General features: G+C 37.8%; 1 protein-coding gene across 1 annotated transcript; it reads right to left on the minus strand.

Annotated features, from left to right (window-relative positions):
* Nucleotides 1-27: 27 nt before the first annotated feature.
* LOC104241250 (pentatricopeptide repeat-containing protein At4g14050, mitochondrial) lies at nucleotides 28-2,924 on the minus strand. Its single transcript, XM_009796179.2, has 2 exons — nucleotides 2,790-2,924; nucleotides 28-2,675 (listed from the first exon to the last, which is right to left on the minus strand). The coding sequence occupies exon 2, from the start codon at nucleotides 2,616-2,618 to the stop codon at nucleotides 786-788; it is 1,833 nt and encodes a 610-aa protein (XP_009794481.1). The 5' UTR covers nucleotides 2,619-2,675; nucleotides 2,790-2,924; the 3' UTR covers nucleotides 28-785.
* Nucleotides 2,925-15,582: the final 12,658 nt, after the last annotated feature.

The raw sequence follows: 15,582 nt of genomic DNA on the forward strand, positions 1-15,582 counted from the left end.
AAACCAATTATTCCATACTTAGACCTCCCTAATTAATAATCAAAGTTGTAGATTCAGGTGTCCTGAGGAATAATTCTTTCACTAAGGGGTCGTTTGGTTGGAAATAAGTTATCCCAAGGTTAATTATTCCGAAATTATTTATCCCGGATTAGTTATCCCACCTTCCTATAGGGATTAAAAAAACACTACAATCCCGGTATAACTAATCCGGGATTAGTTATACCACGATTTTTCCCCAACCAAACATGGGATAAACTCATTTCAGATGTAGTCCTGGGATTAATTATCCTTTATCCCTCGTACCAAAGCCCTAAAATTCATAGGTATTTTGTTACATTCCCATACTACAGATATCTCCTGCTAAAGAAAACTCAGGAAATTGGAGTGAGTTCTCTGAAAGGTTATGAAGAGTTCAAAGCAATGTAACATAATAAGGGTTAAACAAAGTATGATCATCACCTTTATCTTCTTTCCAGTGTCTACCAAGTCAAAAATTTCCTTATATCCAATAGAAATAGTTTCTCTTCATGGTAGATACAAGATCACTTCTGAAGAACGCGCATTGAAACACCTGAAAGCACGTTAAAGACTCACCACCAGCTTTTGATACCTTAAGCACAGGTATATTTGAAAGAGATCCGGCCCTTCTCCGGACCCCGCACATAGCGGGAGCTTAGTACACCGGGCTGCCCATATTTGAAAGAGTCTCCAACGATGGATGTCAAATAATGTACAGCTTGCCAAATATAGAGGGACAAACATACTTAACAGTTGACGACACACAATTACCAAAAGTCATTACATGAACATATCCCCTTATCAAAGTGATGGAATCTATTAGCATCTCTAACGACAATTTTCCGACCTGTAATGCTTGATATAAATTTTATAACTGTGTGGCAATCACCACAAATTCGAAGGTTTTTCACCACCCTTATTACTGATCCAGGAACAGTCCTCAGAAGTCCGTAACCAACAGCCAATCTCTCACTATGCCAAAAAAGCTGCCTTTCCTTCTCTTGCTGCTCCATATCATGCAAAACGAACGTGGTATCGGGAATATAACCTCTCTTCCTCATCTCGGAATCAAACTCCTTTAGCAGTGCAAATATCTCATCCTTCATATGATACAATGCCTCTCCAGCATAGAATGTCGTAGTATCTTTTCCCAAATCAATAGAACTGTAGCCAGGTTCTTTCCTAACTTCCAAATTTGCCAGCAGCTTCCTCAACTTAGATACATTGTCCCACAAAGCTGCACCAGCATATGTATTTGACAGCAGTATACAAGTTGAAGGATCTTTTGGTCCGAGAATTAGTAAGCGATCGGCGACCCTAACTCCCATTTCAGTATTTCCGTGTTGCTTACAAGCACTCAATAAAGCAGCCCACGCAGCTTCATCAGGCTGAAATGGCATCGTGTTAAGAAGGTTCTCAGCGTTCTGAAGGTGACCAGATCGACTAAACAGATCCAACAAGCAAGTATAGTGCTGAAGAGAAGGACTTAACTTATAATCTTCAATCATGGATTTAAAAAGACTCTGACCTTTGCTTACTAATCCAACATGACTACAAGCATAGATTAATCCAACAAAAGTTACTTCATTTGGCTTCACACCAGCCAAGGTCATGTCCTCATATAATGATAACGCCTCAATAGCTAGCCCGTGTTGTGCCATCCCAACAATAATTGAGGTCCAAGATACAACATCTCTTGTCAACATGCTATCAAATATCCTCTTTGCTTCCACGATATCGCTACACTTTGCATACATATCCACAAGGGCATTGCTAACAAACAAACTAAGTTCATAACCAAGTCCTAAAACTAATCGATGAATCTGTTTCCCGAGCTGTAATGCTGCTAAGCTAGCACAAGCTCCTACTATACTTGAAAGAATGAATGGATCATTCATATCGACACTCTCTCTTCTTACTTCAAGAAATACATCAATGGCATCAACCAAGCTCCCATTTTGCACGAGCCCAGATATCAGAGCAGTCCAACATTGCAAATTCTTTACTGGCAACTTCCCTAGTAGCTCAAAAGCTTCATCTTTCCTCCCAACACGTGCATACCCCGATATCATTGCAGATGAACAAATCATATTCTTGACCAATATCCCGTCAAAAACAGTTCTGGCATTATCAGGCAATCCACATTTTGCATACATATCAACCATAGAAGACTTAACAACATCATCATGACAAAATTCTGATTTCAAGAACTGAGCATGCACTTGTTTGCCAACTTTCAAAGTCCCTAAGTTAGCACAAGCCTTAACAATGCTAGCAAAAACGAAATGGTCAGGCCAAAGACCATCCAAAAACATGTTGGGAAAGAGGGAAAGGGTCTTTTTGTGTTGGTTAGCTTCGTTGTGTGCAGTAAAAACTGAGGCCCATGAAGCTAAATCTCTTTGAGGCATTTCATCAAACAGTTGGACGGCGTTGACTAAGAGGCCACATTTGCCATACATATCTACGAGATTGTTGCAAAGCTTTAGCGAGCAATTGTCTAAGCCAATCTTGACTATTTGAGCATGTAATTTTCTGCCATCGGTAGGGAAATGGAATCTGGCGCATCGTTGAAGTTGGTGAAGAAATTGAAAGTGATGCATTCATAACCAGTGTTTTAAGAGAGGAAACTAACGAATTACTATTAACTTCAAATATTTCTGAAAATAAAAATAGCATTTATATAAAACTATATTAGAATATTTGTTTTTGTAAATAAAAAACAAATTGCCGAAAAATTCAAGGCGTAAGTGTGCATAAGTCGAATGTCTCACCTGTTGAGACGTTAGCCGCGTGAGACTCTAAACGTCTAGGTCGCTACTTTAAACTGATCCACATTAAGCCCATGTCTCCAAAAAATCGATTTAGTGAGGATTTTGTTCGGCTTAATGACTTACTAGCCACTTAAACTTGTAGAATTTTTAAAAATAAACTTTAAACTTTTCATTTGAACACTCGAATTTCATTTTTTCCGTAACTATAAATACATTTAATTATTGACCATGCCCATATGACATCAGTTGGTCCTAATCAGCAGGCCGCATGAGGAACACGATACACAGGAGCGTGAAAGCCCCCTTCCCGACGCCCAATGGTACAAAATGGGTTGTATTTAAGTGTCTTCTTATTCATTCCTTCTAAAATACCATATTCCTCCTTTTATTTTTTTTAAATTTGAAGCTCCATTCCTCCATTTTTGTAAAATTTGAAGCTCCACTTCTAATTTTTTTCTTTTTCCAGGCCGTGAAAATGATGGAATCGAAAAGAGACAAACGAACCTTCAGATCATATAACATCACTTGAATCGAAAACACAAACCAAATGAAGCTCATTCAGAACGAGATTAATATATAATAAACGAAAACAAAAACAAATGGGTGAGTGATTATGATTGATTTTGGAAGATGGTGAGTAAATGTTAGCCCATTGGTAACCCGGGTTTAACAGGGGAGGGTTTGGTTAGAGACAATGGCGGATGTATGTATCACATTTGGGGGCTTAAGCACCCATTAACTTTGACAAAGAGTGTGTATAGTTATATTAAAAATTTAACCAAATGGATATAACAAGACAACAAGCACCCAGATAGAGAAGTTTGATGGGTGCTTTAGTAAGGAAAGGTGGTGGAAGTTTGGTGGGTGCTTTAGTAAGGAAAGGTCCTTTTTAATAGTAGGTATTTTCCCTATATTATCAAGATTCAAGCTTCTTTCTTTTGCCCCAATTAGGTCTATTTTTTTATTCTTTCCACTAGACATTAATTCTACTAATTTTTTCGATTTTTTGCTGATTTTTGTTTTATGTTCTTTTTTAAATTTTTTTTAATCTAATTCAGTATAACAACAAAAGAAAAAAAATACTTAAAAAGAGACTCCAAAGTTCATCCTTTTGAAGACGAACTGGTCTCCTAGAACAGTAAATCCACCAATCTCTTTTCTCGGTAGTTGGTCTTAACCATCACAGTTTCATGACGTCTATAATATTAATATTATGGGGTTTTTCATTACTTTTTTTTTTCATCATGTTCAAATAATTATGTACTTATACGATGAGATATGGAGTACTTTAATCAAAAAAGTTAAGCACCCACGAATCTAAAAATTCTGGATCCGCCACTGGTTAGAGAGAGGTTAAAATGAGGGGAGGGGGTCGATCTATGGAATAAAAGAGGGGACCCCGATCTGTTAGGTTAGGGTTTTCGCGGACTTGACGTATAAGACATCCATTGGTCATTTGCTGACTGGATAAATACGTATGTGTATGTGTATGTGTAATACATGCGCACATGGTCAATCGTCAAATGTGTTTATTAATTACATGAAAAATGAGTTGAGAGTGTTCAAATGAGAAAGTTGAAAGTTCATGTATCAGCTTTTAAAAACCCTACAAATTTAAGTGGCCAGGAAGCTATTATGCCATTTTCTTCACCAATCTTATATAAATTATAAACAGAAATGCAATTGCATTTTTGAACTTTTCAACTTCAATGATATCGGTAGTTCTCAACGCCATTACAGCATGTATCCAAACAAGCTGCAAATGATATATTTCTAATCTAATGGTTCTCATGGTTTAATAGGTGGTTTTGGGAGACGATAAGGATGCTTCAGCTGTTTTGGACCAATAAATGTTTTGGCTTTCAATCCTGATGGGAAAAGGTAACGTCTGATAATTCCATGTTCTTGCATTTATACGTGAACTAGAGAATATGCGCGGTATTTAAAGACATTTTATTTTATCAACTTAATTTTACCAAAAATAAGCAATTAATCTTTATTAAACCCTACTCTAAAATGTTTTTCACATAAATAATTGGATGTGTGACCAACCAAGACCAAAGTGAAAAAAGTTTAACACTCATAGCGAGTCTGTTCCAATATATTTTTTCCTTTTTTTTTTTTTTTGCAGTAACTACAAGGTTTGCCAAGACTAAGGAAGATTATGATAACATCATTTTGGCCATATTTGCCAACACCCTATGTAGTAGGATAAAGGCCATTGAGACGAAAAACTTCAAATTTTAGTCTCGGCTAAAGTGCTTGCGCAACCCATCATCATTGTTTAGGTTTTCTTGATTTACTACCGAATGCAAACTCCATTTGGTCGGAAGAGCACCTATAAGTCAACAAACAAAAGAGAAATTGTATTCATACTAAAAATTTATTTCCGCTGAGTAATCCAACATACACATTCATAATCAACATCTATACATACATACATACAAAAGAGAGAAAGAGAAAGGGTTCATAGCGCATCACATAAATATAACTGATAACCAAAATACAACTTCCAAATCTGGCTTTTCATTAATTTAGTTGAACTATTAGAAAGAATCCAACATCCATTCTCATTCTGTAAGTGAATTCTAATCAGTATACTATTTCGTCTCTACTAGATTGCTAAGGCCAATCGCTGATTAACCGCTTTACCCAACTCTACAGGAGCATTGTCTCCATAATCGCGGTGATTTCGGTCTCTGGTCGATCAGTACTGTGAAGGGCACAAGCTTTCTTCACCGGAAACTTTTCTTAAATAATGGGCGCTCGGTATTTCGGTTCGGTATTTAAGAATTTCGGTTCGATACTTCGGTATTCGGTTTATCAATTGTATATACTAAATACCGTACCATAATATTTCGGCACGGTTCGATATTTCTTATTTTGGTTCGGTACGGTTTCGGTTTAAACCAAATCTTCACTGTCTCCCCCATTCCATTACCTGATGTAATCCATGTTGTTTGAGATTCCACCAAAAGATTAATTTAGTTCATTTATGCTAGCAAAATGGTTCCATTAAATGATCTCACCTCATATTAAATAATGATGATTAATTTACTGGTCCAATTTTTAAGATGAGGGTTGAAAAAGGGGTTCAGATTTCTCTGAGACCACAGATAGAGTGATTTGTAACTTCCATTTTCTTAATACACGAGGTAGTATTACACAAACATGAGAAGTATTAAACTGCCTCATAAAGCTTCCATGATTTAATTAATCATAAAAGAAACCACGGGCAACCAGAACCCTATTTGGTATGAAATGGAAATTATCCAAACCAAAAGTGAATACTAAAAGCAAACGAAAGTTGTATAATGCAAGAGACCCGACGACTTACCTCCATACAAATCATCGACTTCTGTACGTTCACTTAAACCACTTCAATATCTATAAAATTGGTGACATATCGGACAATGAAAAAAATTTAAATCAGCTTCACTGCATGCCTACAGATAGACACTAGAATTCTTCAAAAGCAAATGTGCTTCGAAAAGTCATCCGCCTATTCCACCTATTTTTAACTTCTTGCTCCAGCAATTCATGGACACAATATAATTTGTTTCATGGATTATCCATCAACTCAAGTTATAAATAAAACCAACCAAAACTAATAATGACATGGGCACCGAAATATTGATCTCACCTCATTAAACTATTTTAGTATTTAAACTATTTCGGTATATCAAAAATCCAACATCGTATACCGTACCGAATTAACGAAATACCAAAATTTCTGTACCGAAATAAATCGAAATACTGAAAAAATCAAAATCGAAATACCAAATTAATTCAGTTCGGTTCGGAATTCGATTTTTCGGATTTTATGCCCACCTTTACAAATAGATGAACAATTAAAAAATTTATATAGTTGACTCCAACTAGTTTGAAATTGAGGTATCGAAAAACGTGTTTGTTTCGGTGTTACCATCAATAAATTGCATCCTTAAGGAATACAACTTCAATTGGTGTACTTGAAAAATTGGAGCTCAAAATGAGATAGAACATACTATTGTGACCGTTTTTCTATTGTAGATATTTGAGTGGCGTATGAACAATAAAGACTTACATGTATCATGTGTTTATACCTAACCATATAATTAACAAATCAAAGTGAAAATGCATAACACTTAATCATTCGTCTGAACTCGCTATTTCATTTTGAAGTTTCGCAAGTGGCAGTGCAGATGGATTATGTGAAATTGCCTCATTTTGACCATGATTTTACTTCAACTTTTACTGCATTTTTCTCCTTATAGTCGAGTGTCCTATGCTATAGCATTCTTTATAAGGAACGAAGGTACATTTGTTTGTAAGTTGAGTTTAATCATATACAATGATTATTTATTTCAATTGTATATTTTTCTTCTTTATTTCTCTCATTTATTTGTGCTTCCTTTGTTTAGAATGTTGAATCTGACTCAAAAGGAAATTGAGTTGCGACTAAGCTTGTTACAGACCTAACCAGGAAAAAAAAATAGCAAATTTCGAAAAGGCAAGCTAGCTTAAATAATAACTTGAAATCATACACTATAAAGGCACAATTCATGAATTATAATTCGTTTGAAGAATTAAGTCCAATTTTGAGTTCTTTGTGTTGATAAGACATCGAAGCATCCAATGCATTGTAGGGCATAGAAGTTAAGGAAAAGGTTCAGAGTCGTTTGTGGGGGTTGCTTTATCTCTTTTTCTTTAATTTCTTTCACATCCCTCCGTTCACTTTTACTTGACGCGTTTTGACTTTTCACACCCCTTAAGAAATAATAAATGAAGTGCATAATTTACAATGATACCCATATTAATTGATGCATATTTTATTGGATTTGAGAAAATGATTTGAAATGAATAATAAACACTGTGGGTATAACAAGAATTTTTTTTGTCTCCTCTTGATATGCGTAAAGTGACAAGTAAAAATAAAAATATATTTTTAGTATATATGCCAAGTAAAACTGAATGCAAGGAGTAGTTGGCAAGTGAACTGAGAGAATTTATCGAAATTCACTAGTAATAAATGTTTCCATATTTTGAATGTGGAAAAGTTAAACAAAGAAAAAGAATTAAATACTTTCACTTAATTTCTATCAACTTTCACCTATAATACGTTGAATGATAAACTGACTTATAATCAAGAACTCACAAATTATTTCTTAGAAGCAACCGCAATCAAGAACTGTATTGCATTTTGTAGACACTGAAATTTTAATAGATCAAGATAAATTCTAAATTCAAGACGACTCTTGAAATATTTGGAGTCTATTAAGGTTACTTGGTGGCCACTCCACCCAAATCCTAATTTATGCCTATAAATAAGGCTACATATGTCATTCAAAGACGATCTCAGTAATTTTATAAACTCTCGGAATATGCACAAAGAGGTCAAATAAGAAATCTCCGAAATTCCATAAAATTCTTGAAATATTCACTAAGAGATCAAAGACATATCAAATATGACTTTCTTAAAATACTACATTTGAGAAATACGCTGCTAAGGTCCTTGAATCACGTAGAATAAATCGGAGAGAAGAATCAAAGGATAAACAGAGTTATAACCTACAATGTTTATCAATAAAAATAAATTCTTTATAGTTGTTTGTGATTGCAGTTTTATTTTTCTCTGCATAAATTCGTTGCAAACAAATTGGAATGCCCAGTGTTTCTCTCCAAAGACAAGCAGCATCCGCTAAGGCTATCCTTGTCTCATCTGAAGGGATGATTCCAATCGATCAACTAAATGAGTTCATTGAAGGAACCATTAAGAACAAGTATGAAGTTGCTGCGAAGTCCTCCCTTACATATGCAAAACTGTACACTACAAGAGTCGATATGTTGAAGATTCGTGTTGGTTGTCAACCTCCAAAGTTTCAACAGTTTGATGGAAAAGGTAATCTAAAGCAAGATGTGGCGCACTTCGTTGAGACGTGTAACAATACTGGGACTTATGGAGATTACCTCGTCAAACAGTCTGTCCGCTCGCTAAAAGAAAATGCTTTTGACTGGTACACATACCTCGAGGCTGGATCTATTGATAGTTGGGATCAATTATAGCAAGAGTTCCTCAATCGCTTTTATAGCACGAAACGTACCGTGAGTATGATAGAACTTACAAATACTCGTCAAAGAAAGGGTTAACCGATTATCAACTTTATCAATCGTTGGAGGAATGCAAGCCTCAACTGCAAAGAGAGGCTTAGTGAAACTTCTAGCATAGAGATGTGCATCTCAGGCATGCATTGGGGATTGCACTACATCTTGCAAGGTATTAAGCCTAGCACATTTGAAGAACATGCAACTCGTGCCCATGACATGGAATTGAGCATGGCCTCTGCTGGAAATGAAAGGTTGCCCATCTATGAACCTCGCAAAGGGAATGACAAGCAAGAAGCCAGGAAGTTGAGCAAGTTCGTACCCAAGTCTAAAAGCAAAAAAGCTATGAATGTCAACACATCACCTGCAAAGTTCACGTCGAAGGTGAGCAAGAAGTAGAGTATGAAATCCACCTCTTTCAAGATAAGCCAAGTGGAAAGTTGACTTTAAAAGAAATGCAAGAGAAAAAGTACCCATTTTTGGATTCTGATGTGCCAACTATTTTTGAAGAACTCCTCGAGTTAAATCTCATTGAGCTTCTAGAGATGAAGCGACCAAATGAAGCTGGGAAAACAAATGACCCAAATTACTGCAAATACCATCGACTTGTAAGCCACCCTCTGGAGAAGTGCTTTGTCTTCAAGTCTCTGGGCTTGAAATGACAGTTGATATCAATCATTAATACTTGGGCTTGAAATGACAGTTGATATGAAGCAATAGTAATTGCAAGTCTTTGGTGACTCCCAGTTAGTGGTCAATCAGCTTTTACGAGGTCAAGAAGCCTGAATTACGCCCATATCATGATTACGCTAAAAATTTAATGGGGTGGCTTGGTGATGTGACTATTCAGCATGTGCCAAGGAAAGAAAATAAGAAGGCTGATGCTTTAGCTGCCCTAACTTCATTGTTAACCCTGCCTGATCAAGCGCAAGTTACTGTCTACCAAAAATGGGTAGTACTGCCGCCAAATGAGGCTGAAGGTGAAGAAAATAAACTCAAGCATCTTGTCGCTGTTTCTGAAGTTGAGAAAAAAGAATGGTGACAACCCATTATCGACTACTTATGCTATGGGATACTTCTAGAAAATCCGAGGAGAAAGACTGAAATCCGTCGTCATGCACCTCGTTTCCTTTACTACAAAGATACTCTATATAGAAGGTCATTCGAGGGAGTACTCTTGCGATGCTTACCGGAAGAAGAAGCACTCCAAGCTTTGCAAGAGGCACATTCTGGGGTATGTGGGTCACACCAGCCTGGAGAAAAGCTTCATTTCCATATAAAAAGGATGAGATATTATTAGCCAACGATGGTAAAATATTGCTTGGACTACGCTCGAAGATGCAAGGCTTGTCAATTCCATGCGAATTTTATTCATCAACCTCCTGAAGTGTTGCATCCGACTGTTGCATCCTAGCCATTTAACGCTTGGGGATTGGATGTTGTTGGACCACTGCCAAAGTCCTCTGATGGGCACTATACATCTTGGCTGCAACTGACTACTTCTCAAAATGGGCTAAAGTTGTTGCTCTTAAGGAAGTAAAGAAGGAAAATGTTGCAAGTTTCATCCGAGTAAACATAATCTATCGCTTTGGCATTCCTCGTTACATAATAATAGATAATGGCAAGCCGTTCGCCAATAGGTTGATGAACAAGATTTGGGAACTCTTTGGATTCAAGCAACGTAACTCTTCTATGTACAATGCTGCCGCCAATGGTCTAGCCGAGGCATTCAACAAGACTCTATGCAACTTGTCAAATAAAGTCGTCTCCAAATCCAAAGGGGATTGGCATGACGGAGGGACTGATCTGGACCGTTGATCAGCTGAGATCAACGGACCCGATTTTCCATGCCCAAACGGCGTCGTTCCATTCGTTCCCCAGTCTGGCTGGGTTGGACCGGACAAGAGGGTGTTGGACTGGGCCTGGACTCTTTTTTACAATTGCCCCAGTCCGATTTTCTCTTGTTTTCCTCTTTTTCTTCTATTTTCTTTTTCTTCTATTTTCTTAATTCAAAATTCCTAAATTAAATAGAAAAACCAAGATTATTTAAAAATATATTAATTAACCTTTAATAACAATTAACACACAAGATCAAAAAAATAAAATCGCACAATTAAACAATAAAATGACAAACTAACGGAATTCATATTTTTTCGCGATTTTCATTCTTTAAAATAGGACGCAGTTTAATTAATTCCGAAATGCATAATTAAACCCTAAATGCACATGCAACACATATTTTTGTACTTTTCTCATTTAAAGTAGAAACAAACATGCGCAGACAAAACACAAATAAATCGCAAACAACACAAAACCATTTTATTTTGAATTTTAGGGAGTAGTTCTCATAGAGCAAAAATCACGTGCTCACAGCTGCCCCTCTTTGTCCGAAAACACAAAGGGTTTTCGTGCAAAGATGAAGTGAGCGGACACGAGGGATTTTTGCCCGTTGGAACACTCCGTGTGAAGCATTTTTTAAAAGTATTTAACCGAACCTTCGCTTCAAAGGTTTCCTACATATCCCTGGCTAGAAGGGAATCAAGTTAATGTAGTTCGGGAAATTTTGGTAGTTGGGGCTACCATGGGACTGCAATTTTGTTGTTACTACTGTTGTTGCTGACGTTACTGTTTACTGACCTCCTTATTACACCTTGATGAAAGATAAAGAAGTTATACTAAGCTATGATCTATGAATTACAAAGATTTATTCCCGAGCTTGGTCACGTGACTGTTGCTGCCTTGTTGCCTTGTGTTTCCTCTGGTATTTCTTTACTTCTAATTTGACTTGTATTCTCCCTTGATCGCCGATCTCGAACTGTTTATTTCCTTCTGGAGAGCTTCGCATTATTTTCCCTTCGAATCTTGAACTGCCTTCCTCTGCTGGGGATTTTTGTTGTTTCCCGCTGGGGATTTTGGTTGTATTCCTCCGCTTTACTGACTTCAACACCAATTACTTCTTAAAATATAACACCTCCATTCTCCAGGTGGGCTCCTGACTTCAATAACTTTTTTTTGGATGTAACACCTCCATTCTCCAGGCGGGCTCCTGACTTCAACAACTTTCTTAAAATGTAACACATCCATTCTCCAGGCGGGCTCCTGACTTCAACAACTTTCTTAAAATGTAACACCTCCATTTTCCAGGCGGGCTCCTGACTTCAACAACTTCTTAAAATTTTAACATCTCCATTCTCCAGGCGGGCTCCTGACTTCAACAACTTTCTTAAAATGTAATACCTCCATTCTCCAGGCGGGCTCCTGACTTCAACAACTTCTTAAGATAATTCAGCCTCCATTCTCCAGGCGAGCTCCTGACTTCTTCAACAACTTAAGATAATTCAGCCTCCATTCTCCAGGCGGGCTCCTGACCTCGACAACTTCTTAAAATGTAACACCTCCATTCTCCAGGCGGGCTCCTGACTTCAACAACTTCTTAAAACTTTAACACCTCCATTCTCCAGGCGGGCTCGTGACTTCAATAACTTCTTAAATGTAACACCTCCATTCTTCAGGCGGGCTCCTGACTTCAACAGCATAACACCTTCTTCCAACTGCTTCCCTCAAAACTGGTGTCTTATTTCTCCGAAAACTGCTGGGGACAACACCGGTGTTTTATTCACAACTATGTTATTTTCCTTCTTCAAAGATTACTTCCTTTAAAGCTGGCGCTTTCTTTCCACTGGAACTAACTTCCCTCAAACTAGTGTTTTCACTTCTCTGAAACCTGACGGGGATAACACTGCTGGGGAATTATCTTCCCTCTTTAAGACTAGTTACTTTCCTCCTTTTAACAATGGTGGGGATGACACTGATTCAAATACCACTACCCTTAAAACTCGGGTTATCTTGCTTCTTCCAAGATTGCTTTCTTTAAACTTGTATTGCCTTCTCCCGTATACTGCTGGGGATTTCACTTCCTTCAAAACTTGTGTTATCTTCCATCTTCCCCAAGTGGGTATCTGATTTCAAGAAAATTTTCGCAATGAGAGAAAATTTTCTGCCCCAGCGTGATAATCTTCTTTGTGGCCATGTCTTCCCGTTGTCAATAACATTTCATTTCCCTGCTTCAAATCAAAGAAAAATTTGTTAGTTTAAAACGTGGTGAGTGGTCGTGCCACTCCTGTCGGGGATGGCTTTTCCCTTCTCCCTTCCTTGCCTTGTGTTTTATTACGAAACTTGCTGGGGATGATATTATTTGCTGAGGATGATATTCCTGCTGGGGATCCTCATAACCTTTTAACTGTTGCTTCTCTGTTTTTCTCCAACTTCCCCTGGAAATTTGGTCCTCTTGGGATCTAGACCCATTCATCATTTGTTCTTACGACAAACTTCTTTTCGCTTTGTCGCCTTATTTTTGGCCTGTCCTATTTGCCTTTTTGCTTTGCACCGTTTTGGCAACTGGTAGTAAGCTCTGAAAATCCTTTTCAAAAACAAACTGTTGGGGAGGTAAAGTCTTTAAACCAAGAAATGAAAAAGTGATGATTTCAAAAATAGAAAAAGAAGAAGTCTTTCCAAACAAATGCTGGGGAGAAAGAGAGAAAAGAACTTATCTGAATGATGCAACCAATCCCAATGATCATGTCGTGCATTCCGGATTAATCAACCCAATCTATTTGTATCAATCAATCTTTCGGACGGCCTCATCTTGCTGGGGATAAACAAGCACTCAACTCTTTGCCAAATGTGGACCCTTTTCGCTAATCTTGCCTTGTCGCCTTATAGTGCCCTTCGAGGGGTTTTCACTAATAAGACTCTCTCATTTCTCTCAACTCTCGTCGTTTTATGGTGCTTGTGAATGTTTTCACCGATAAGACTCTCTCATTTTGCTTTATTTTTTCAGCTGAGGATTAGAGTGCTACCGATATGACTCTCTCTGCTGGGGATTCTTTCGGCTATCAATTCATTTCCAGTTTATGATCCTCTTCTCTGCTGGGGATCAAAGTGTTATTCCCGACTTCCATTTGCAAGCCTTGGCATTTCTCGGAGACTGATCGGGAGGTCTTTTTGGACATCAATATGGGTTTTCGTGTATGGCTAAAAGGAAAAGGGGTATCAAAAGGTTCAAAATAATTTTGATGGGTAAAACATTACAATTCTTGGAATCAAACTTTCTTTTCCAAAATTATAAACACAACTTCTGCCCCAGTTTCATGCTTGGGGATTTTTTTTATTACACTATGTTACATTATGACCGAGTCGTGAGGCGCCTACGTATCCTTCTTTGAGGAATCAGTTCAAACGTAGTTCCCAATTCCTATGTTTTTCTTGTGACTTTTCTTCTGTCTTTATTATCATTATTTTTCTTTTTCTTTCGTTTTCATTACTGATTCTAAAAGAGGGGTATGAAAGAATAAATAAGGCTCAAAAGGGGAAACAAAGGTTAAAGTGTTTGGATAGAAAAAAGAATTGCCTCCGTCATTTCATTCTCCGATAAGTGCCAAGTACAAATAAACAACAATTACAATTAAAAGAAATCATACATAATATCTCTTAACTGCGTCAGAATTGATAGCCATGTTGACACATTTCCCTTCAATATCTGTTAAACATAAAGCGCCATTGGACAACACTCTGGTTACAATGAATGGCCCTTGCCAATTCGGGGCGAACTTGCCCTTTGCCTCAGCCTGATGTGGGAGGATGCGTTTCAGCACTTGCTGGCCCACTTCAAACTTCCAGGGACGCACCTTTTTGTTGTATGCTCTTACCATTCTCTTTTGATATAACTGGCCATGACACACAACTGCCAATCTTTTTTCATCAATCAAGTTCAACTGCTCCAAACGGGGTTTGACCCACTCATCATCATCAATCTCAGCTTCAGTGAAGGGATGGAATTTCAACTTTCGCCGGTATTACTGCTTCAGTTCCGTATACCAACAAATAAGGAGTTGCCCCTACCGAAGTACGGACAATAGTGCGATAACCCAACAATGCAAATGGTAATTTTTCATGCCATTGCCTCGAACCTTCTACCATTTTCCGAAGTATCTTTCTTATGTTTTTGTTGGCCGCTTCAACTGCTCCATTCGCCTTGGGACGATATGGGGTGGAATTGCGGTGTGTAATCTTAAACTGTTGACATACCTCTTTCATCAAATTGCTATTAAGATTAGAACCATTATCCGTGATGATCACTTTTGGGATCCCAAATCTACAGATGATATGGGAATGAACAAAATCTACCACTGCCTTCTTAGTTACCGACTTGAAGGTTTTAGCTTCAACCCACTTAGTGAAGTAATCGATGGTCACCAGAATGAACCTATGGCCGTTGGTAGCTGCCGTCTCAATAGGTCCAATGACATCCATGCCCCATGCAACAAATAGCCATGGTGTTGACATTGTGTGCAATTCTCTCTGCGGAGAATGAATCAAATCTCCGTGCATCTGACACTGATGACATTTTCACACAAAATTGATACAATCATGCTCCATAGTGAGCCAATAGTACCCTGCTCGAAGAATATTCTTCGCCAATATGAATCCGCTCATATGGGGCCCACAAACTCCGGCATGCACCTCTATCATAACTGTCGTGGCTTGACTAACATCTATACATCTCAGCAATCCCAAATCTGGGGTTCTTTTGTACAACACTCCTCCACTTAGGAAAAATCCATTTGCCAATCGCCGAATGGCTCTCTTTTGATCTCCGGTGGCCTGCTCCGGGTATGTCCCCATCCTGAGGTATTACTTGACATCATAA

The sequence above is a fragment of the Nicotiana sylvestris genome, chromosome 1 (genome assembly GCF_000393655.2).
Source record: "Nicotiana sylvestris chromosome 1, ASM39365v2, whole genome shotgun sequence".
NCBI classification, from domain to species: domain Eukaryota; kingdom Viridiplantae; phylum Streptophyta; class Magnoliopsida; order Solanales; family Solanaceae; genus Nicotiana; species Nicotiana sylvestris.

What these genes read in the sequence shown, in the direction of transcription:
- LOC104241250 (XM_009796179.2), bottom strand. Translation starts at nt 2,618, where the DNA reads ATGCATCACTTTCAATTTCTTCACCAACTTCAACGATGCGCCAGATTC.